Below are 25,584 nucleotides of genomic sequence, written 5' to 3'. Positions count from 1 at the left end.
GCACACACAAAGTTTGGTGTCAACATGTCAAACCCTTGCTGTCTGAAGATGATCTCGAATTTGGTGAAAATCAGTCAAATGGTCTAGGAGCAGTTCAAAAAAGTAGGTTTTTAAAGAAAAGCTCAGGAAATTATGGTAGGGTGACCTATATGGTAGGGTGACCAGACGTGCCACTTTCCTGGGACACGTTCAGCACAGGATTTCTAAATTGCATAAAAATAACCAGGTGTTTGCTGTTTGCACTGCGCGATCGATCTTTGAATGAAAGTACCACAAAAGCAATTCGAAAGCAAGGAGCCATCTGCTCTGCTCTCTACAGCTCTCGCGGTACTTTGATGTCGTACAACGATCAATTTTCTAATTACGTCATCAAAATATTTAAAGTGAGAAGGGTACATAAAAGCATGCATTTTAAGGTTTGACTTTAAATTTTGATGTTAAATCCACTACTGTATTGTATATAATTGTTCTACAGCCTATACACCGTAATCCCTTACTTCACTTTTAAGGGAAAAATAATTAAATTACAGTAACTAATTACTTAGTAACTAGTTACACCCAACACTGCTTATAAAACACACCAAGTTTGGTCTCAATACGCTAAAGCGTTGTAGATATATACATTTCTGTCCATTTTTTTTCATGCTCTTTGTCAAATTTGTTTGCACATTATTCGAGAACAGTTTGACTAATCTACTTGAATTTTCGTAACTTTTTGCCAGCTTTTTCTTGAAGATGATCTGAGCCAATTTTGGTGAAAATCATACAAACTGTCTAGGATGATGAAAAAGTAGGTTTTGCGAAAAATCTAGATATGTAGAATTTGAAATTTTGGTGTCCATTTGACTCGCATGAGCCAAGGAATCAGATGAAAAAAGATTTTTGCTTCTGAAAATGTATGGTTTAAATGTTAAAATCCTTTATACATTTATAAAATAAAAATACTAAAACACAACAAAATTACTTAAACTTTAACTAAGAATAAAATAAAAACAGCAAATATAAAAACTAATTTAAAATATTAATAAAAAACAACAATAACATTAATAGTATGTTAATTATACTAAAATAACATGAGTGTATGTACCTCTAGGATGACGATGGAGATAATGGCCATCTCAGGACTAAGCCAGGGAAACAGTCTCTGCAGTTGCCCACACTGACCAATCAGATAGCAGTTCACTATGATGGCAATCAGACCCATGGCTTCCATCACTGTCTGTGCAATGATATAGGACTTTTACACAACCTTGTTATATAAACACACTCTTAGAGCAGCATCAAATGAGTATTATAATGATTTTCAGAGTACTCTGTATAGTCTAACCTGCCATTGCCCAATGCTCCCCACCCTCAGGCCGAAAGGTCTCTGTAAGCTGGTGCACAGTTTAAACGCGTCGCTCCGGATCTCAATGATATTGTTGATGAGGGCACACATGGCGGCCAATGGGAAGGCAGAGGAAAAGAGCACCACATATCCAAACTGAACAAACATCTCCTGGTAGTCCTGAAAAGTGTCCTGGAAGGCAATTTAGGGACATTTTGTTTTAGACTTTTAGAGTAAGTATGTCAGTTGGAAGGATCTGCTTGCCTTCCGGCAGTAGAACATCAATACTCTAGACAGAGACATTTATGATAGAGTAATTCAGTTGCAAACCACCCTAGTAAAAAATAAATATACTAAAATGTATTTGAAATACATTTATTTCATGCTAAACACTACAAATAAATGTACTTATTAATGTACTTAAAAATACCCTGCAATTGTACTTTTAGTATACTAAACTGGTATACCTAAAGTCTGCTAAACTGGAACAACTCATTTTTACAACTAATTTTGTAATTTTGCACATAGAGAAGTTACAGTGGATGACACAGGACAAAAGTGTTGTCATCTTAAACAGCAGAGAGTAGCCAGTGGTAAATTAAGGAATTATATTTACTTAATTATTAAGTAAACCAATATGTTATTGCAAATGTTATTGTTATTTGTTCATCATTGTGTCAGTGTTTTATTTCCAAGAACATCATAGAGACGTAAGGCTCTGTAGAGCAGTTTGTCCATTTAGGGCTACTGTAGAAACACGGCGGTGCAAAATAGCCATGTAAGGAAACCCACGGTGTATGTAGATCGAAATTGCTCATTCTATGGTAATAAAAACATAACAGTTCATCATGTAAGGTCTAAGGTCCTATTACACACTGCACCTTTAATGCACTTTAATTGTGCTGAAAGTAGTGCTGAAATCCAATATTTGTGCTAAAGTGGAACTACTGCAAGTATACTTCAGGTAAACTTTAAATATCACACATTTATTCAAAGATCATACAATTCTCATAAATAGTGACATTAAAACACATTTTAGGCTTAAAGGAGAAGTTCACTTCCAGAGCAAAAAAGTCTTAGTCTTATCTAGCGAAATGATCGGTTATGTTCTAAAAAAACGTATTAACTTTTTAACTGCAAATGCTCGTCTTGGTCTAGCTCTGCTAAACTCTGTTTTCTTATTTATGATAGTTAGGGTATGTCGAAAAACTCCCATCTCATTTTCTCCCTCAACTTCAAAATCATCCTACATTGCTGCAGAAGTACTGACCCAGTGTTTACAAGGTGAACATACAAAGATAGTCAAACGGCCTTTACAAAAAAATGTAAAACAGCAATGTAGGACAATTTTGAAGTTGAGGGAGAAAATGAGATGGGAGTTTTTTGACATACCCTGTCTTGACCCGGAGATGCACAGAATACACATACGCACAGAACTAGACAATATGAGCATTTGAGTTTAAAAAGTATATAAATTGTACATTTTCTTTTTAATAATTAATTGTTTCGCTAGGACCCTTCTTCCTCGGCTGGAATCATTTAGAGGCCTTTGAAGCTGCATTTAAACTGCATTTTGGAAGTTCAAACTCAGGGGCACCACTGAAGTCCACTTTATGGAGAATATTCCCGAAATGCTTTCCTCAAAAAACATAATTTTGTTACGACTGAAGAAAGAAAGACATGAACATCTTGGATGACAAGGGAGTGAGTAAATTATCTGTAAATTTTTGTTCTGGAAGTGGACTTCTCCTTTAATATTAAATAGGGTCTTATCTAGCAAAACAATATTTCATTAAATATCGTTATTTTCATTAAAAAAAATACAACTGAAATACTTTTTAATCTCAAATGCCCATCTTGCCTTTCTCTCCATGAACTATCCTGACTCAAGACAGTTAGGGTATGTCGAAAAACTCCAATCGTATTTACTACCTCAACTTCAAAAATCATTTTAAAATCAGAAGTACCGACACAGTCTTTGCAAAGTGAACATGCAAAGAAGATCAAACACCCTTAACCAAAAAGGTAAAACAGCGATGTAGAACGATTTCAAAGTTGAGGGAGAACATGAGATTAAGGTTTTCAACATACCCTAACTGTCATGAACCGGAACAAAAATAGTCCAGGCAGAGTAAGACAAGATGAGCGTTTGGCATTAAAAAGTATATAAACTATAGTATATAAACTTTTTTTAAAATTAAAATAACCAATCATTTCGCTAGATAAGACCCTTCTTCCTCGGCTGGGATCGTTTACAACCGCATTTAAACTGCATTTTAGAAGTTCAAAATCGGGGCACCATAGCAATCCATTATATGAAGAAAAATGCTGAAATGTTTTCCTCAAAATATAATTTCTTTACAACTGAAGAAAGAAAGACATGAACATCTTGGATGACAAGGGGGTGAGTACATTATTTGTAAATTGTTGTTCTGGAAGTGGACTCCTTTAAGAAATGGGCATTGTGCACAAGTAGTACTCCAAATAACGTTTAATTATAATTTTTACATCAGTAAGTCTTGAGCGATATATCAGTAAATACGTTAACAGATTTTAACTGTACTTAGTATGAAATAAATGTATTTTAAATATACAACTTTTTTTACTAGGGCACTGTGTTCTGAAATTTTTTTAATAAAACTGTTGAAAAGTTTGGAGTTTTGAAAAAAGTCTCAAATTATATCCATATTATAAATTTTATATTCAAACGAAGAGCAAAAAAACAAACTTGACTTTGCCATGGGCAAAATTTAAATGTTGCCTTATATCCAACTATATTATATTCAAATGTATGACAATTTAATTTATAAATAATCAAATAAAAAAATATACTTTCAAAATGTAATGTATTTTGTTTTTACATTTCAATGCAAAACTAAACAAAATAAAAGTATGGTGTGTCTTCTGACCTGGTATGTTTGCATGCAGCTCTCCATTTCGGCCTGTGTTAGCGTTGTGGTTTCCTGCTCCTCAGGAGGATCCATCCATGAATCTCTCTTGGTCTTACTGTCAGCCCTCTCTAAGCTCCGCCCCCTCTTCCTAAGCCTGACTGACGTGCTGTTCTCCACTCCCGCTGGCAGCGGCTCGGCTGTCAGCTCCTTCATCTCCTGAACCCCGTTTTCTTCATCATCATCGCACATCTCGAAAACTGAGGCAGGATCCATGCCCCTCTCCACCATGGTGGGGCTCCCTTCCTCCAGGAAGCTGTCGTCCACCGGGCTGACGCAGCTTGCGGACTTACGCTCCACCTTCTCAATAAAACTGACCTTCCGTAGCTTCAGGCCGCAGTCGATGAGGCTCTCCGATTCGTTCTCTTCTTCGCTGTGCCTCTCCCCAGGCTCCTCCTCCACATCCTCATCTGGGACACCACAGCCACCGTTCAGACACTTGCGTTCTCGTCTCTCCTGAGGGCCCTCCTCGCCCATTTGTGGCCCGTGCAGGCCTGACCCGAGCACGGTGGGGTCGCTGGGCGACACCTGCGCTCGGCCTGCTGCGAGGCGCCCGTACTTGAGCAGCGCAGATACCAGCAGCTCCCAAACGGCCCGCAGCGTGAGCTCACCCAATCGGTGCCGCTCGGCCAGGTAGGGCTGCAGGACTTCCTTCATGTTCTGCACAAACTGCCGGATAATCAGCAGTGTGGCCAGCATCTATAGGAATAGGGACACCAAAATGTTACACCATCACCTCACAATGCCCAGTTTTGATTCCACTCTAATTCATTTGGGCAGTTTCATTTAAAATGCCCATTTTGATTACATTAAATATATTCTAGCTCTCTATTTATATACTACTATTCAAAACAGGGGTATTATTAGTTATCTAAAACTAAAAACATAAAAAACCTTTGTCACATGAAATAAAATATATAAACTATGTAAAAAATACAATAAAAAGTTAATAAATTCAAAAAAATGATGCTGAAATAAAATACATGAAATAAAGTATATAAGCTATATAAAAATACAATAAAAACTAAAATAAAATATGAAAAAAAAATTCAGCTAGTTACCAACGCAACATTTAAAATGTATTAAATTGAGTAAAATGATGATGAAATCAAATTCAATAAAAAAACCCTTTGTCACTTGAAATAAAATACATAAAATAAAACACATAGCCCAAACTATATAAAAAAATAATAAAAATGTAAAAATATAATAAAAATGTAAGAATATTTAAAAAATTCAGCCAGTTGCAAATGCAACATTTCTCATTTTCATTTAGTTTAATGTAAATACGTAGATATGAAATAAAAATGTTATAAAATTCAGTAAAACGATGATGAAATAAAATTCCATACAAAAACTTAGTCACTTGAAATAAAATACATAAAATAAAATAAAATAAAATAAATACAATAAAACTCAAATAAAATATAAAAAACATTGCCAATGCAGCATTTCTCATTTCCATTTAGCTTACGTTAATGTAAGTGTGAAATAAAACTTCAGTAAAGTAATGATGAAATAAAATTCTATAAAAATACACAGACATATTCAAAAAATAATAAAATGAAATGAAAACAAAAAGTAATAAAAATGACGAATATACAAGAAAATTGTAACTAAATTCTAAAATTTAAAAATGAAATGAAAACAAAAAATATACATTTAAATTATTAATAAACACTATACATGTATTTAAAAAATACTATTAAATAAAATTTTAATTTTTAAAATAAATTTATACTTTAATTTAGCAAAGGATCCATTAAATTGATGAAGAAAATTGAAAAAAGTAAAGACAGTAAAAGACATTTATAATGTTACGAAATAATATTTTTCTAATAAATGCTGTCATTGTAAACTTTCTTTTCAGCAAATAATCCTGAATAGAAATCAGTTCATTTAAATTGTAATAATATTTCAAAATAATACAGTTTTTACTGTATTTTTGATTTTAAAAAATCAGCCTTGGTGATCATAAAGAGACTTTCTTCAAAAATATTAAAACAACCCCGTTTTAAATCGTAGCATATATAAAAATACAGTTTATGTGCATATATGTATATATTAAAAACACACAGTTTTGTAAATATCACTACCCTGTTAGAGATAAGCACACTGATTTCAGTTCATAATATTTACATAATGTCAAATCCATTGGAAATTAATGTAATAGAACCTGACTGGTTTTCTTTACCAAGAACTGTTACACCCCTCATATATCTAATGTACATTTAATGTATTTTATTACAATACTCCTTTACTGAAAAAAAAACAAACAGACCTAAAAAAAACTACAGAACTAAAAAGAATCTGATGTTTTGTGTGACTTGTGCTTCTGTGTTGGGTTTCAATGCTCCAGTCAGAGACTCTCACCTCTTTCAGACGCTCCATGTCTTTGAGGTAGAATCCAATATAGAAAAGGCTGAGATAAGAATTTACAAACTGAAACTGAGAAAGAAAGAACATTTCAGGAACAAAATGTGAAATACCAGTGCAGTTTTAGGAAAAGGTTCATGAATATTTAAAAAAAAAACCCAGTCTGGTCACTGAACTTTTTTTTGTTATAAATTATGCATTCATTTTTCCATTGATACTTACAAGAACCATTTTGATGATGAGATTTTTCTCATAGGCACTCTGGAGTCTGTAGTTTTCTGTGGGGAAACAGAAGATTCAGACATTAGTATTCACCTCACAGGGGCCTGACAACTAGTGTTTGTCTTCTTTCTCTTCACTCCTCTGTTTGGCTTCTGGAGGCCTGGATTCCCAAAATCCAGACCACAATCCATTTTGGCTTTATTACTTTTTACTACTGACAAACTTCAAACGAAACCTTCAGTTTAATGCATAACTCCCTCCTAAAATTCTGCTTTGTTGAATACAGTGTTCATGAACACTTCAGATTATAAATTACTAGATATAAACTTCCGTATGTCTTGTGACTCACCCATGTCATTTAGCCAGCAGGCGATCTTTCTGTACACCTCGTCACACGCCGTCACAGTGATGGCCAACATGATTTTAGGGATGAATCTTGCTACACGTGGAAGCTCCTTAATCCCCATCACAAATTCCTGCCAAAAATCACTTCATTTCAGCTCACATTACATGAACTGTTTTCTATTTGCACACTGCACTAATATGAAAATCTATATTAATACTACTTTTATTATTTTTACTATACAATATGGTGAAACATATGGAAGCCCATTTCTGCTACGGGGTAAAAAAATAAAGAAGGTAACCTCACCATTCAGACATTTTTCTCACAGTTCTGAGTTTATATGTCACAATTCTGACTTTTAAATTGTAAAAAGAAAGTCTGAATTAAAAAAAGTAAAATATCGGCTTACAGTTCCATGAATATATATGTGACCCTGGACCACAAAAACAGTCATAAGTGTCATTTTTTTAATGTAGATTTATACATATACATGTACATACAGCACATTAAATAAGCTTTCCATTGATGTATGGTTTGATAGGATAGGACAATATTTGGCTGAGATACAACTATTTGAAAATATGGAATCTGAGCGTGCCAAAAATCCAAATACTGAGAAAATCGCATTTAAAGTTGTCCAAATGAAGTTCTTAGCAATGCATATTACTAATTAAAAATTAAGTTTTGATATATTTATGGTGGAAAATTTACAAAATATCTTCATGGAACATAATCGTTTTTTAATATCCTAATGATTTTTGGCATAAAAGAAAAATTGATCATTTTAACCTATACGATGTGTTGTTGGCTATTGCTATAAATATACCTGTGTTACTTATGACGGACTGGTTTTGTGGTCCAGGGACACACCCGGCATATTGGCACCCTTGCAATTCTGTCAGAAAATGCAACACTTCTCTCAGAAAATTGGTGCAGTTGCAAATGTTTTGGTACTTACATGTTTTTTTTTTTGTTTGCATTGGAACAACACAAAAAAAACAGAGAAGAAAAGTGAAATCTGATACAATTCCACACAGAACCCCAAAAATGCACTGGACAAAATTATTGGCAGCCTTAACTTAATATTTGGTAGCACCCCCTTTGGAAAAAATAACTGAAAATCAGTCACTTCCTGTAACCATGAATGAGTTTCTTACACCTCTCTACTGGAATTTTGGACCACTCTTCTTTCCCAAACTGTTCCATGTCATTCAGATTTGAAGGATGCCTTCTCCCAACTGCTGTTTTGAGATCTCTCCACAGGTGTTCTATGGGATTCAGGTCTGGACTCATTGCTGGCCATTTCAGAACTTTTTGAAGTGTGTTTCAGGTCATGCTAGAAGACTCATGACCTCTGGTGGAGACGCAGCTTTCTGATCAAAATTCTTTGGTAATCATCAGATTTCATGATACCGTTCACACAGTCAAGGCATCCAGTACCAGAAACAGCAAAGCGACCCCAAAACATCTTTGAACCTCCACCATGTTTGACTGTAGGGACTGTGTTCTTTTCTTTGAAGGCCTCATTTCTTTTTCTGTAAATGGTGCCATGATGTCCTTTACCCAAAAGCTCTACTTTTGTCTCATCTGCCCACAGTAATTTCTCCCAGAAGGATTGTGGTTTTGTCACATAAGTTTTGGCAAACTCCAGTCTTGCTTTTTTATGCAGTGGTGTCCTCCTGGGTCTCCTACCGTAGCGTCCCTTTTCATTCAGATGGCGACGGATAGTGCGAGCTGACACTGTTGTACCCTGTGTCTGCAGATTAGCTTGAATTTGTTTGGAAGTTAATCTGGGTTTTTTATCCACCATCGAACAATCCTTCGTTGTAATTTTTCATTAATTTTGTTTCATTAAAAAGTTTGACTTTTCTTCTCTGTTTTTTGTGTTGTTGCAGTGCAAACAAAAACAATAAGCATGTGAATACCAAAACATTTGCAATTGGAACAATTTTCTGAGAGAAGTGTTGCATTTTCTGACAGAACTGCAAGGGTGCTGATATTTTCGGTCATGACCATATATATACATATAAGAAAAACAACTGAGATATGACCTCAGAATTGCGAGAAAAAGTCAGAACTGAAAAAATCAGTTTATATGTATCTTTATATCCCATATTCATGACTTCATCCTCAGAATTGCATGTTCATATTTCTTAAAATTATGATTTTTTTAATTTTTATTAATTTTTTGTATTCTGTGGCAGAAATGGTCTTCCATAGAAGCATTATATATATCATATATTATTATTATAATTATGTATTTTTTGCAGATTAGAAACAATAATTTAAGGGTAGTTAATGCATTGCATTATGGACTTTATGAAATGGACTAATGCGTTTATGGACTTTAAATCAGCATAACAGTATTAGGTTAAAATTTGATACATGAATGTATAAGGCATGAATTGGGTCCTGTTACTTGTCAACATGTGATATAAATGATTTTAATTTGCATGCATAATTATTAAAAAATGTTGAAAATAGGCTGTCAGACTGCAGGACATGTCAACTACCATAATTCAGTGTGTGTAAGAGTGTGTGTAACTCACCTGAAGCTCAAAGCAGACAAGCATGGCCAGAAATACAAAGCAAAGGCATAATATACAGACGGGAAAGCTGACCAGCCATCTGAACACTCTCCTCCTCCATGGTGGGTAATAAAACTCTTCACAGCCCGTCACAGGACTGCACCTCTTCACACCCTGACCCAAAGAGCAAGAGAGAAAAAATGATTTAGAGTAGTTTAAGATGTGTTTTCATATGCATCAGAGCTGTTTTTTCCAAATATCTGCAAATGCAAATGCGAAATTGATGTTATACAATAGTTAAATAAACAAAAAGTTAATATTGTGTTAAATTTTAGACACATTATTGTCAATATTGTCAGTTTTGTGAACAAAAATAGTTCCAAAAAATGAATTATAGTGTTCACTAGTAAATTAATAAGTTTTGAATGAATCAGCGTTTGAATGAATTAGCTGAATGAATGACTCATTTTCTGAGCAGTATGACATCATATTATTATCATATTCATAGGTGTTTTGTTGTTGGATATAAAAGTGAACATAAGAGTCTTCAGTTTCTCCCAACATCAGAACCACTGAGGATGCAGTGGGTTTGTTTTTTTATGGTAATACGCCACAAAAAAAATCAAAGAGAGAGGTGGAGTGAACAGCAGCTCATTATCACTTAAAGAGACATGCACTAAAGTATTTAATACTAAAGTATTTAACCAAAGTATGCTGCAGACATTTCATAAAGACCCTAAATCTTACCAAATTGTGGAAAACGGCCATCCGATGTCCCCTTTAATATCTATTTATTATTATTATTTATGCAATGTTGCATCAAAATACTTCTTTCTAAAGCTACTTTTTTGTAATTGCTATTCAGTGTTTTTCTCATTTAACACAACAATGGCTTTAAATTATCTATTGGGTGTAATTTCTCAGCTAGAATTGATGTATCATATTAATTGCACATTATGTAATTAATTGAATTAAAATTCTTAATTGCTTGACAGCCCTAGTCATTACCCTGAACTGTGGTCTGGGCTCCTCCAGTGACTCAGCTGGGGTGTCCAGTGTACCCCACTTATAGGCGAGCTCTGCTCCTCTGCGTTTCCAGCGCTCCAGGAACAACGTGGCCCACACCACATTAAATAGAGCAAACACCACACAACAGATATCCCTGCTGGTCTGAAAGCATACAACAGAAATATCAATTACATTAACAATAGTAGACTCATATATACAGATATCATTCTATAAATGACATTTAATTCACTTTAAATTCATGGTACAGCTTCAAAACTTTTGGAATATCATGGATAAGTCACTTTTATGTTGTTTAGGTGGTCAAATACCTGATCTGATTCTGTGAGCATCCACAATACAAAGCCAATAACAGCTGGATACAACATAGATGTGGTGTAGAAACCCAGCCAGGCGAAGTACATAGCAATCTTCACGCCAAAATAATCACAAATATCATCTAGCAAAACAAACAAGACACAAACTAAGTAGGGGTGCAGCAACTAATCAATAAACTCAGTAATAAAATAGTCAACAGGAAATTTGTTTATTGATTAATCGCATATAGAATAAGAGTAAAAAAAAATACAAAATTTGTCTGAAAGAAGAAAGTCATATACACATAGGATGGCCTTGAGGGTGAGCAAACCATGGGGTAATTTTTATTTTTGGGTGAACTATCCCTTTAAGAGCAGCTTAAAAAATTTCTAAAATAACAAAACCTAAAAAAACAAAAACAAAAAAACTCCAATATATTTCAGTGTTGACTTTCCACTGCTATCTACTAACCCAGTGGCTGCTTTTCACACACGGCCTGCACCCATGACTTCATCAGCTGTCCCAGAATCCTCTGCTCATGAAGCGGGAAGACCTGCTGGATCACACCTCGCGCCCTCAGCTCAGGAACTGGAACATACACACACAGTTCACACTCACTAACACACACACACAACATGAACAGGTATTCAAAACTTTGGTAAAACATTTCCTTCCAGAAACGTTCACCACATCTGTCACCAGCAACATATAAAAGCCCGGACAAGCAAATTACTCTCAGGTACAGACCATCAAGATACTGAGTGACTTATACATACATACAGGCCACTGGTACAGATCAGGCACACACTTCTCAGGCCTCTTAGGAAGTCTAAAGAGAAGAACTCACTGATTGGCTGCCCTTCCAGGAAGTGGATGTTGTGAAGGGCCTCCCCATGTTTAGCTCTGAGATTGTCCAGCCAGTATTTGATTATGCTTTGACGTTCCTGTGATACGGAAAGAATACGCTTCAATCTATAATAATGTTCACATTTAATTGTACCCTCAGTTTATAACCACACAAATTCAAAGTTCTGTCATGAAACTCTAGATGCTGCAGGCCGATAGGTTCTAACTCGATCTGATATAATGACATCATTATTTACGTGGCGCAGCTGATTGGTTTATTCACATCAGCAACCAATGAGCTTGCTGAGCAACATTCAGATATTAGGCTTGCTGTAGCAGTTATAGCTTGCTTCAGAAACCTTTACCTTCTCCAGCTTCACCTGTATAGATCTGCCTCGAGGTAATTTCATGTATGTTATATTTGGGTGTTATTTCATATACAGTGCACAGCATAAATAAGTACAACCCCTCTGAATAAATATAAAAGATATATTTTCTTAATGATCACTAACATAACTCATGGAACGATGGCAAAATGTAAATGTATTAAACATATATTTAAAAATATGTATATATATATATATGCCAATATTTTCTGTAAACTAAGTAACTAAGCCAATTTTGTTTAAATGGAGGATCTAGTAAGTAGTATGTCCTCCAGAACTTTAAGTATACTGCTCTGACCCTTCTTGGCACTGAGTGTACAAGTTCATGACAAATGGTCACATTTGTCCTGTTTAACTCCTCGAGGATGACTTCCTTAAATGGCCCGATCTTTAATGGGGAGTGTCGCTCAGCTCATCTCTACAGAATCCACCACAGCCACTCAAGAGTGTTAAAACTGGGTAAAATACATGTCCACTGAAGGATTTTCATGTTGGAAGAATGCATATCATCGTCATGCTGAAAAAATGTCCAACAACGCAGGGAATGAGGAGAGGGTTCTTCTGTTTCAAGTTTTTGTATTACATCACACAGTGTTGTGTGAAATAATGACAACAATAATAATATACAACTCCTTCACACCTTCAGCACTCATACATCCCAATATAAGAGCTTTACTACCACTGAACATCACTGTGGGAAACAGGCACCTCTCACTGTACTCCTCCTCAAGCAACAACATAACATTTTGGATGTTTTTGGTACATCCCAATACATCCCAATATAAGAGCTTTACTACCACTGAACATCACCGTGGGAACCAGGCACTTCTCACTGTACTCCTCCTCAAGCAACAACATAACATTTTGGATGCTTTTGGATCTGAAATTGACTTATGGAAACCAGGGTATGGATTCCAAAAAGTCTATATTTTGTAAATACGGGCTTTGGAAAAGGTTAAATGAGTTTATTGTGCTTTGGCTACAGTAGGTAGTTCTGGTGTGGATAAACAACCATGCATGTCACCCTGCAGACTGCATCTTACTCTGTGAGATAAAGTGTCACTCTTTTCATAGCTTTTGCCAGCTCTTAGACACTTTCTTGGTGTTTCTCCTGCTCTTGTTCTAGCAAAAATTCATTCATCACTAAATGAAAATTTAAAGTAAAGGCCTGTTTATTTCAGGAGCCTTGTCAAGTCCATTGCTTTTGAATGTTGGTTTTACTTCTGCTGTTTTCACACTTAAAACAATGATTTGGTATTCCTCTTGTACCACTGTCCTCTTTTGTGCTAAGAAATAAGCCACCTGGCAGTTCTCTACCAAGTGGTTCCATTGTTGCCAGAATTAAGTCTGAACATGATTCACTTTTAATTGTCAGGAAATTACTTGCTTTTAAAAGTTTTAGTTCCATATACTTACCTGTTGATCTGCCTTAAATCTACATTAGATTTAGTAACTTTCAGGAGGGTGTACTCATTTTTGCAACACAACATTTTATCACTTTGATAAAAATATCTTATTTTCCTAAATAATTTTTTTACATTCTTTTTTGATAATCAATAATCAAGCAGGCTTGTTGGAACATTATATCTCCAAAGAACCCTAACAGGTCTTCTAAGTAGAGTAATTGCTGAATTTGTTAAGTTTTAAAGAGGGTGTACTCACTTATGCTGTGCACTCTATGTTATAGGTGCAGCAGCAGTATTTCCTACCCTTCTACCTGATTTAACCCATACAAATGTTGTTGTTTTGTTGGTATAAATGAATCTATTTATGCTTATTCAGTGATATTAAATAACCTTTTTTCCTATAATAAAACCAGTTTATTTAGATGTTTTAATAGCCTTTTTCTGTTTAAATTAGATGTCATCAGCAGTCTTGATAACAAGTGGAAAAAACAAACTTAATGCTTTAGCAAAACCTTTATGCTCAATATTATGAAGGACCTGTGAGGTGAAGAAACAGAGTTCACTCTCAATGTTCTCGTAGATGTAATCTTCCTCACAGGAGAAACTGCGAGAGCCGCCACCAAACTCCGGCTTCACAGCTTTCTGCAGTCCCATCTCTTCAGCCCCTCGTAAAAGACTGAGCACACAATAAAAAATACATCAGCATTAACATCAAACACAAGCTAGCCTTTAACCATGAACAATAATAAAGCAAAGAAAAAAATGTATGTTCCAGAACAAACTTCTGTGTACACTAGCATTCAAAAGTTTGGGCTTAGAACATTTTTTTTTAAATTTTAGTTAACATTTATTTCAAGTAATGAAAATGCATTTTATGGTTATGGTTAGTTAACTTTAATAACACTGATTAAATTGATCAAGAAGTAACAATAAAAGCGTTGACGTTGTCAAAAATTTCAAATAAATGATGTCCTTTTGATGTTTTTTTCATCAAATCTTGAAAAAACAAAATGTATGATGGACTTTACAAAAAATATGAAGCAGCACAACTGTTTTTAACATTGATAATAATCAGAAATCAGCATATTACAATAATTTCTGAAGGATCATGTGACACTGAAGACTGGAGTAATGATGCTGAAAATTCAGCTTTGACTCACAGAAATAAATAACATTTCATAATATATTCACATAGAAAATAGCTATTTTAAAATTTTAATAATATTTCACAATATTACTGTTTTTTTAATCAAATAAATGCAGCCTTGGTGAGCATAAAAGACTTCTTTCAAAAACATCGTACTGACTCTTATTATTTTAAATGGTAGTGTATTTTATAAATTGTCTTGTTGAAATGAGCTCCCATGAGGTCCACAATTTTTTAGAGAATCTTGTTGGAACATGAAAATAATCATCAAATTAACCTTTGCTTGATCCTCATGTCTCATCTCATGTGGTGTACATGATAATTACATCAACATCACCTGAAAAAATGTTAATAAACAAAGGAGATTTAACTATAGGAAAAATAAAAGGCATTTCCCTCTCACTTTTCGTATGTGGCCGTGACGAAGAAGGCGTACATTCTGGTGTGTTTGTGATGTCGGATCTGGATAATGAGTTCTGGGATGCCGAGCCGTATGTGGTTCAGAAGCCAGAGCAGCGTGTGGTCATCTGTGGTGTCTGTATGGAGACAAATAAACACCAATATGTAATTTATTACATTGAGGCACTCCACTAAAAAATATAGCCATGCAAAACACCAGCATATTTTGTTTGTTTCAGCAGGTAGTAGGAATGTGTCTGTTCGGATAAAATCAGTTCACAGGTCTGAATAATGTAAATTCACACAAAAACACATGGATTCTGTTTTAATTTTACCTACTTGTATTTTAAATTACAATTGCACATCCTGTTTGCTTTATCAATTATTAATTCAGCAATTAAAATGGGCATTCTCAATGAAGCACAACCCTGATATCGAAATAAATCATTTTAGTATCACTGAGATACTGAGATTCTATATTTTTAATAAAATTTATTTTAATATTTTCATGTTAACTGTAGTTTAGTTAGTATTTTTTTAATTTGACTAATTTATTCATTTTTATTTAAGTTCTAGTATTTTAGTACATCAAGATAAGCTAAGTGAAAATGATCAATCCTGCCCTGTAAACTAGCTGAAACTAAATAATTTGTTTTATAAATTTGATACAATTTATTTATTTTTTTATATATATATATAATTTTAATTCAGTTAATTCAGTTTATTTTATTTTAAGTACATTTTTTGTTAATTTATGGTCTTAATTTTAATTAAACACAATAACCCAGATCTAAATTAACTGGTTTTATTAAAAATATTATTTAATGTGATGAACCTGACTATGCTGAGGTAAAAACAAACGCCATTTTTAAGGGTTAGGTCAGATAGAAACACTAACAACTGCTAATTTTCACTGGGTCTTGGACGTTTTCAAAACAAATCATGATTTATTAATATGTTTTGTACTAAAATTGATACTCAGTTGCAGGAGATTTGCAAATACAGGAGAACATTCTCACACATATTTTCCGTTCTTAACCTTGTTCAAATTTTTGCTATCTTTTGAACAAATTGACAAGAAATTATGCATTATACATAAATAATAAAAATGACTTATATATTTCTTCTCACATATTTGAGGTTACTTACAAGAAAGTATTTTGGATTACAGACTACATATATATTATACTAATATATATCATTGCACTGAAAGATTACCACATTCAAATACCACAGCAATATCATAGCATAACAATAATTTAAAAAAAAGGTATTTATTTTGTGTTTTGTACGAAATGTAGAAAGAAAGAGACAGGAAAAACATCTGCAGCACCTGGAAACGTCATAAGGACATCACAGTTCTCTGTGGGCACCGTCTTCATCCAGGATTTATGGGACATGATGTGTCTCCCGGCCTGCAGCAGCCGCTTCCCAAATAGCTTATCTGAAAAACACAACAAGGACAGAGACAGAGGAAAGAAAAGAAAACAAACGTCAGTCACTTTGCAATGCTGCTATGGACAAACAGAGCCACTCCATGCCGCTCATTCTCCCCCTCACTCGTGGTGCCAAGTTTAAATGTCACAGTCATTCCCCTTGAAACATGAGAAGAGGAGACATAAGCGAATGCTCCAGCGCTGGAGTCCCGACAGCACAGCGGCCAGTGTCTGAATATGAACAATAACCTCAGAGAGTTAGCTCAGTGTGTATATACAGTTGAGCTCATAAGTTTACATACACCTTGCAGAATCTGCAAAATGTTAATTATTTGACCAAAATAAGAGGGATCATACAAAATGCATGTTATTTTTTTATTTACTACTCACCTGAATAAGATATTTCACATAAAAGATGTTAACATGTAGTCCACAAGTGAAAATAATAGTTGAATTTATAAAACTTACCCCATTCAATTCTTAATACTGTGTTGTTACCTGAATGATCCACAGCTGTGTTTTTTTGTTTGGTGATATTTGTTCATGAGTCCCTTGTTTGTCATGAACAGTTAAACTGCCCACTGTTCTTCAGAAAAATCCTTAGGGTCCCACAGATACTTTGGTTTTTCAGCATTTTTGTGTATTTGAACCCTTTCCAACAATGACTGTATGATTTTGAGATCCATCTTTTCACACTGAGGACAACTGAGGGACTCATATGCAACTATTACAGAAGGTTTAAACACTCACTGATGCTTCAGAAGGAAAAATGATGCATTAAGAGCCAGGGGTGAAAACTTTTGAACAGAATTAGGATGTGTACATTTTTCTTATTTGGCTAAATATCATATGTTTTATCATTAAGTACTGCCCTTCAGAAGCTACAGAAGATACAAAGTTAAATTTACCCTGATCTTCAAATTCAAAAAGTTTTTACCCCCCGGCTCTTAATGCATTGTGTTTCCTTCTGGAGCATTGGTGAGCATTTGAACCTTCTGTAATAGTTGCATATGAGTCCCTCAGTTGTCCTCAGTGTGAAAAGATGGATCTCAAAATCATACAATCATTTTTGAAAAGGGTTCAAATACACAAAAATGCAGTTATGTTCGGCTGTGTTTGGTTCATGTGATAATTCCCGCCTCGTGTTCACGGACACTCGCAAATCAGTATGAATGAACATTAAAATGGCATTAATGGGAAGACTAATTTTAAAAAGTTAGTAAAAAACTCACACTCCTATATATCACTACTTTTTCAAGTTAGATTATATATATGTATATGTATACTTTCAGGACTTTGCCTGAAAGTATCGTGAAAGAAATTCAACATTGATAATAATAGGAAATGTTTCTTAAGCACCAAATTTCAATTTCAGAGTCAAATTAATGCATATATTTCAAGTAACTATTTAGAGACTATAATGCATTTAAACACAAATAAAAAGGTTCTGGTCAGTCGTGTTGTGTTTTTGGCAGCGGCTGCTCTGTAAATGTTCAGCTGCTCACAGTGGCTTCATGCTCACTGATGCATGACCTTCAGAAAGTGGGACACAGTCTACATAAATCTACCACAATCTCAGCTCACTATCCAGCACTTTACTAAATAATCTGCTAGGGAAATAAGATTATCATAAAATATCACCAAAGGACAAATATCAGCACTTGATATCTGCAAGAGGAGATATCAGTGTCTATCAATGTATTATTTGTAAGCAAAAAACAGTTTAGATCATTTTACTGTGAAAAGTTTTTTGATGATCCTAAATTCCCTGTATGATGCATCACAATTGGATTCTATGTGCATCAAGGTGTTTATTTGAATGTTTGGTGCAGTATTGTACCATAATTTGTGTTACCCTGATAGTATTTTATGTTTGTTTTTTTCTTTTGATCTTTTGACATATAAACCAATTTGAGTAGACATCACAGTTACATCACACACTGCAGCTGCGCGCACATTGTGGTGGCAGAAAAACACTGGTAACAGGTAAATGGCTAAAATCCATAAAATAAGAGAAAAAATGTATTGTTGTGCCTTTGGATGTCAGAATCAGAATGCAAATCTTTTTTAAACAATACTGTCATCAAAGACGCCATTTGAGGCTAAACGCAGAAGTTTAAATAGACAGACTATGGATGAAAACTACTATGATTACTCTACTTTTAAAGCATTAATTTCATTCAAACAATTTGTCTACATACACAATTTGTCTACATACACATACACATACATACATTTGTCTCTATGAACTGCATACATGCAGTTCATAGAGGACATATTGTATTAGCCCTACAGTTACAGTATGAAATACTATTTAAAACTATATCATTTACCTATTTTATCTCACATTCCTGTGGTTATATCTGCTAGTTTGAACTTTATAACTCGATTTAACTCAACAATATCAAGTTTGTCATTTCTGAGGAAAAAAAGCCAGAAGTGTGGGATATAAACTCATGATTCTGAGCCGAGGGAAAATGTCTAGGTTACTCTTGTAACCCTCATTCGCTGAAGGAGGGAAACGGAGACGTTACGTCCAATAGACGTCAGTGAATGTAACGTCGAACATGACTAAATGGGGGAAATAGAGTTGATTTTTCTTATCAAAATTGTGGGATATAATCCCGGAATTGCAAGAATAAAGTCAGAATTTTTAAATATAAACTCAAATTTGCCTTTTATCCAATGGCTTCCATAAACTTCTACTTGAAAACCGACATTTTGTGCCACCAGATAGGCTCTGTCCACAAAAAAATGTAATCACTGTTTGCAAACATTGAATTGGTCTAAAAGAGGTCATTTTACTATAAAAAGTTTCAAAATTTAAAATGTTCCCATTAGTCTAAAAACAGGTTATACTGAAACCAATCTGCCAAAACTACAGGTTGTGAAATGTGCCATTTTATGATGTAATAGTGTGGCGAAACACCAAATCCACAGAAGAAGATTACTACCTGTTTAGCCCCACCCACTGATTTGCACATATAGGGTAAACAATGAGAGGCGAAAGCAGGTCTATGCACAAACCAAATTATAAAGAAGGCTCCAAAGACAACCAGACGCCGTGCCAAGTTGTGGAAAAACAGTCTTTGCATTTCCTTTCTTCTGAACCCAACATTGGGAAAGAATAAATGAACTTTACTTTTACTGAAGTTCCAGACCATGTCTGTAAGAAATTGGTTTGTTCACTTCATTTAACCACAGATTCATTTACAAACAAAGCACAATTCAACGCAGGATTTTAAGAAAGATTGAAACTAAAAGACGATGCTGTGCCGACTATAATGTATCCGACAGTAATTTCACAACACACAAATGTGAGTAACTGTTTTTATTACGTGGTCACTATTGCTTTGTCTGTTATTACAGATGGTTTGATATGTACTGAGTATTTATGTATTTTTAACCTAAATCACAGCAGCGTCCATCTATGAACAATGTAGGCTGTCAAACATACACGACTATTAGCCAATCACAGCAGTGGGCATTTATTTCTGCGTCTACAATCCGCCATGCCTATTCAAACAGAGCGTTTTGATGAGGAGGGTCAAAACTGGACAGAAAATAGCCAGTTACTTCTAAATTATGATGTTTTTGATGTAAAAAATCTTAATGTCTGAAACAGTATCATAGTATTTTTACAATGATTTCTAGCAGGCCTCAGCTGTCCGGTTTTACTGTAACTTTAAGTGGATTTTTATTTCTTTTTCTTTCCCACTCTAATCCACACACACACACAAAAAGTCAGAACAGATGGCTTTACTACATTGTCTGAAGTAAAGCATCATCAAACTCATAACACATGTCACTTGTAGACACATGCGATCTGGCCAATCATCAGTCAGCGCTCACTGGCTCGGTTTTCCTAGAACTCTCAAAGCTTTATTTTTACCTGGTGTGTAAAGCCAAATGTATGAGTGATGCCATGCTGTCGTAATGCTACACATCTCCAGTCCAGGATCAGCGAGAGAGAAGACAGCAGTTAGATGTGCAGAGAGAACGCTTCAGAAATAATAAACAATGAAATCTGTGAACTTCTTAATGGAGGGTACAGTATAAAAACTACACAAGCAAAGGCAAATCCTCTCAATTTTTGGATTCCTTTCAAACGCTGCAGTAATTTAGCTCTGTGAGTGCACTTTTGCTATCAGAGGGGTCACAACAGCCAGACATTATGAAATGCTAAAAAACGTTTATTTGAAAATGAAAGGGTGCTAAAAATGACAAAACTGCAAAACAGCAATATTTCATACTGCTGATGAGCCAATAAAGTCTGGTAATTATTAAAGCATTATGAACAAAGCCACTGAAGAATTTAATGCATGGTCAGGTACAGAATCAGACTGCAGTGGACAACAAATAAATGTTGATACAGTATATCAAAAACAAATGTTTCATGTGCAAATGAGAAATATATTTACTGTTTTCATAAAGCAATCCTGTGAAGCAGATAGTCTTCTACTCGGGGCATTGTGAGAGAAAGCATAAATTATGAATGGCTGAATGGGCTGGAATTTGAATACAAGCTTTGTCATTTCCCATAGTACAACAAGCTGATTACAGAGTTTAATAATACCATTTAATTTATCTGAATGTAGTGTGTAAAGAAGAAAATATGAAATGAAGAACTGCAATTAAATGAGCCATTCACAGGTTTCACACAGATATGAAAAATATTTGCGCTAATTTATATTGACTCAAAATGGAAATGGTTCTGATAGCTCTAAAACTAGTTACCATACATATAATGAGGATTTAAATTTAGCTCAATTTTTTTAGCATCATTACTCCAGTCTTGTCACATGATCCTTCATAAATCATTCTAATATGCTTATTTGCTGCCCAATAAACATTTTGTATTATTATTATTATTATTATTATTATTCAGGAGTCTTTGATGAATACAACAGCATTTAAAACTCTGAATAAAAGTGTTAATTAATTTCTTAAATCTGATGTAGATATACCAAAAATCCTATCAGAAAGATCCAGTACTTCCATAGTGTGCTTTATTTTTCATTTCTTAAATGTCCCGGACACAGCAATGGCTGAAATGGTTCTTCAAATGTCATCTGAGAGTGACAAGTTGTAATATTTCTGCACTATATTTCCAAAGACTTTTTATGACTTAATGAATACATTCTGGAGGAACTCTAACAAAAATTTTTTATTCATAAACTTGTTTATGAATGTGAGCTATAACAACAGCTGCTATTATGAGTTGAAGGAACGAAACCTCAACTTGAGCGAGTCTTGAGTGTCGTCTCGAAATGTAAACGTGTCGTTTGGACACACTGGAGTTGAAACACGAGATCGTTAACTGTTAAAGACAGCTGTAATCTTTCACAGAGACTTCCACAGTGAGGAAACGTAATCTCAAAACATACTGGCTGTGGTTTGCTATAAACCTACATAATACAGTATCAAAAAAAAATCTTGAAGTTTGGTACACTCTCAGAAAAAAGGTACAAAAGCTATATGTACATTTTTAGGTGCTTATATATATCCCGGTGACAGCTTTTGTACCTTTTTTTCGGAGAGAGTGTCCACCAGGCTCAAAAATCACAATGTAACAAAACAGGACCTCTTCAAAGCTCCATCACACCAACTAAAACAATGTTAGAGCTTTAACAACCATTTAAAGTTTTACCACTGTGCTCAGGTGAGATATCTGCAGCTGTTTACAACAACAGATCTCTAATAAACACAACCAGTTTCTGACACAGCCATCCATCTTTAAATTGCTGGCCTTTCATTCAGCTTATGAAATAACAATTGAGGCAATGACATCATGTGAGCGCTAATGGTTCAGATAATGTCTCTGTCTACTCCACTGCTGATGTCTAAAACTCACTGCATAACCCTGAAAGACACAGCCCAGGATACGCCAGATTTAACGCTGTACACCCAGAATATATATTGCGCAAACTATTCTCTTCACACCCAGCATATAAATAATCACAAACAAACCTACTCTCTTTATACTAAGGGAACAAGATGCTTTAAGCAAAATGATTATATTTTAAAAAAAGTCTTTGTTAAATCTTTAAGCCATGAATGAAGCCAACCAGCTATAAAGCAAAAAAGTTAATAAAATCAGACAAACAGACAAAGGTTTAAGACATAATGAAACTAAAGTCACTCCACTTCAATCCACTCTGATTTCTGTAGTTTTCTGTGTTTTTTCACCAGAATTCCACTGTTAAACATGATTATTTTAAAGATAACTTGAATTGTTGGTGCTGATAACCATGGTGCAACATATAGCCCGATTGCGCTAAATGGGCATCCCGAGTTCGAATCCTGGTTCAAGAAACTTTTGCCGATTGCACCCCCGTCTCTCTTTCCCACTTTGCATCCTGTCATGTCTATACTGTCCTATAATAATAAAGACCCAAATGCCAAAAAATAAACAAATAAACAAAAAAACTTGAATTAATGCAAACAGATGGTTTAACAAAAGCATATACCAGGGGTGGCAAACGTCAGTCCTGGAAAGCCACAGTTTTGTTCCTTCAGCTATTCATGCTTTAAAGGAAAACTCCACTTCCAGAACAAAGATTCACATATAATGTACTCACCCCCTTGTCATCCAAGATGTTCATGTCTTTCTTTTTTCAGTCGTAAAGAAATTATGTTTTTTGAGGAAAACATTTCTGCATTTTTCTTTTCCATTTTCAGAAGTTTTGAACTTCCAAAAGGCAGTTTAAATGCGGCTTCAAACAATCACAAATGCGGTTGTAAACGATCCCAGCCAAGGAAGAAGGGTCGTATCTAGCAAAACGATCGGTTGTTACATTAAAAAATACAATTTAAATACTTTTTATTCTCAAATGCTCATCTTGTCTTACTCTGCCTGGACTGTTAAGTATTCCCGTAGCATTAAGGTTGAACCACTGATGTCACATGGACTATTTTAATGATGTTCTTACTACTTTTCTGGGCCTTGAAAGTGTTGGTTGCATTGCCGTCTATGTAGGTTCAGAAAGCTCTCGAATGTCACCGAAAATATCTTCATTTGTGTTCGGAAGATGAACGAAAGTCTTACTGTTTTGGAACGACATAAGGATGAGTAATTATTGACAGAATTTTCATTTTTGAATTTCAACTAAGCCTTTAAAAAAGATACAGTTATCATCAATCCACGAAAAACGTCATTGCCATTAACTGTCCTGTCGTACATAACACAGTGTGAACTGGGATCCTTTTGACAACTGTATGCAACCTGTTTTCCTCTGTATGCAAAACTTTTCAAAAACACAAAGGAAAAACTTCTCCGTTTTGTAGTACACATTATGTACCCTTAGAAAACACTAATACTTTAACTTTTAAAAATACCTCTGTACTTTTCACATCATCTGCACATGCCAAACAGAGACAAACACAGTGATTATAAAAGTCCCAATGAGGTTGGACTAAATATCAGCACTCCTGGAACAGGGTTCATCCAATCAGATTCGAGGACCAGAACTAACTGTCTATAATGGTTCACAACAATCCACAATAAGAAGGCCATCCAAGCATAAACAAAAGCCAAAACAGAAACAATTTCTCAAAACAGAAGATGACTTAAGCAACAAAATCACCTCAGAAAACTTGAACCTGCCCAAAGGCCCGTGAAAAAGCACTAGTCGAGCGGAAAAAAGTAGCGCATGGCCCATATTATGTAGACAACAGCTCTATTTGAAGTGATGCTGCCGCATGACCTTCTATAGGCCACAAATACATCAACAGGGAGAGTTTTTAACGCATGTATCCCGGCAGCATAATAGACATAAGGGGCAGACAGCATAACAAAGCGCCGCATTGTTCGTTCTGCTCGAAGGATATGCCGTCTGTCCCTTATGCCTGCTCTCCTCTCGCGTCACATCCACCTGTCCCGTCCGTATTCGCCCTCTCCGGACTCACCCAAAACGCCCGCTGATGTGGGCTGGGGGGCAGCGCTGTGCTGCTGCTGCTCTGGCCGCTCCGCGTCTCCCTGTGCTCGGTGTCTGTGCCGCGAGCTCTCGCTGTCGCTGCTGCTGCTGCTGCTGATGTTGCTCGCCGATGATGCAGCAGCGGCCGCCGCCGCCGCCGTGTCGGGCATCATGCTGCTGCCGTTTCAGCGGGGAATGGATGTAGAAATGGGGCGCAGTGTGTGTGAAAACACACTGGCTGGGTTAAATGAAGGTGAGGGTGAAGTGAAGGTTGTTGTGAGTCATCCTGTTTGCGGCGGGATGCGAGGAGAGACCGACTGCGGCGTGAGGAGGAGTACTATGGTGGAGGAGGGACAAAGAAGAGGAGAAGATATACGCCGCCTCTCTCTCTCTGTCTGTCTTTGCTTTCAAACAGATACAGATATAGTCTACTCACACTGCCACCCTCTCATAAGAGACATGCATTAGCTGGCTGAGCTCAGCATGAGTGTATTGATGTATCGATCTGTACATTAGAAATCAAACCTCAGCATTTAGAATGTCAAAACTCTGCATTTCTTTTAGGCTGAAGGTTTTACAGATTTGCTGACTTATATGTAATGAAATGCTAAATATTATTATAGTATTTTACATTTACCTTCTTTTTGCCAAACAAATTAAACATGAAATTGTTAAAAGATTTTTTTTTCAACTGGAACCTGTATTAGTTACTTTATAGAGTAAGTGTGAGAAGAGCAAATCATAATAGTCTTCAATGCAATAATTTGTGTGAAGGCATAATCTTTTTATCAACTAAGTTTTTTGGTTTTAATTTATATAAATATATTTGGCAAATAATTCAATTTTAAATAGCCCTGCAAGGTGACAAATTCATATTATTATGAATATTGCATAGTCTCCCAGTTAATATGAGCTCATAAAAATTGCATGCAAAATGATTATAAAACAATTACAAATACTGTTAACATTTTTTTTGCA

General features: G+C 35.2%; 1 protein-coding gene across 1 annotated transcript in view; it reads right to left on the bottom strand.

Annotated features, from left to right (window-relative positions):
* Nucleotides 1-25,086, bottom strand: part of ano8b (anoctamin 8b) — a 31,313-nt gene extending 6,227 nt beyond the window's left edge. The window contains exons 1-15 of the mRNA XM_051122918.1: nt 24,599-25,086; nt 16,588-16,698; nt 15,259-15,391; nt 14,246-14,384; nt 11,918-12,014; nt 11,542-11,658; nt 11,085-11,212; nt 10,756-10,917; nt 9,769-9,921; nt 7,223-7,349; nt 6,874-6,929; nt 6,649-6,723; nt 4,237-4,974; nt 1,328-1,519; nt 1,088-1,219 (exon numbers count right to left, since the gene is read on the bottom strand). Of these exons, the coding sequence (XP_050978875.1) occupies nt 1,088-1,219; nt 1,328-1,519; nt 4,237-4,974; nt 6,649-6,723; nt 6,874-6,929; nt 7,223-7,349; nt 9,769-9,921; nt 10,756-10,917; nt 11,085-11,212; nt 11,542-11,658; nt 11,918-12,014; nt 14,246-14,384; nt 15,259-15,391; nt 16,588-16,698; nt 24,599-24,779 (2,541 nt within the window). The 5' untranslated portion in view covers nt 24,780-25,086. The remainder of the gene's footprint in view (nt 1-1,087; nt 1,220-1,327; nt 1,520-4,236; nt 4,975-6,648; nt 6,724-6,873; nt 6,930-7,222; nt 7,350-9,768; nt 9,922-10,755; nt 10,918-11,084; nt 11,213-11,541; nt 11,659-11,917; nt 12,015-14,245; nt 14,385-15,258; nt 15,392-16,587; nt 16,699-24,598) is intronic.
* Nucleotides 25,087-25,584: the final 498 nt, after the last annotated feature.

Source organism: Labeo rohita, chromosome 11 (genome assembly GCF_022985175.1).
Source record: "Labeo rohita strain BAU-BD-2019 chromosome 11, IGBB_LRoh.1.0, whole genome shotgun sequence".
Taxonomy (NCBI): domain Eukaryota; kingdom Metazoa; phylum Chordata; class Actinopteri; order Cypriniformes; family Cyprinidae; genus Labeo; species Labeo rohita.
Note: the sequence above shows the minus strand (reverse complement) of the source record. Positions and strands in the feature narration are given on the sequence as shown.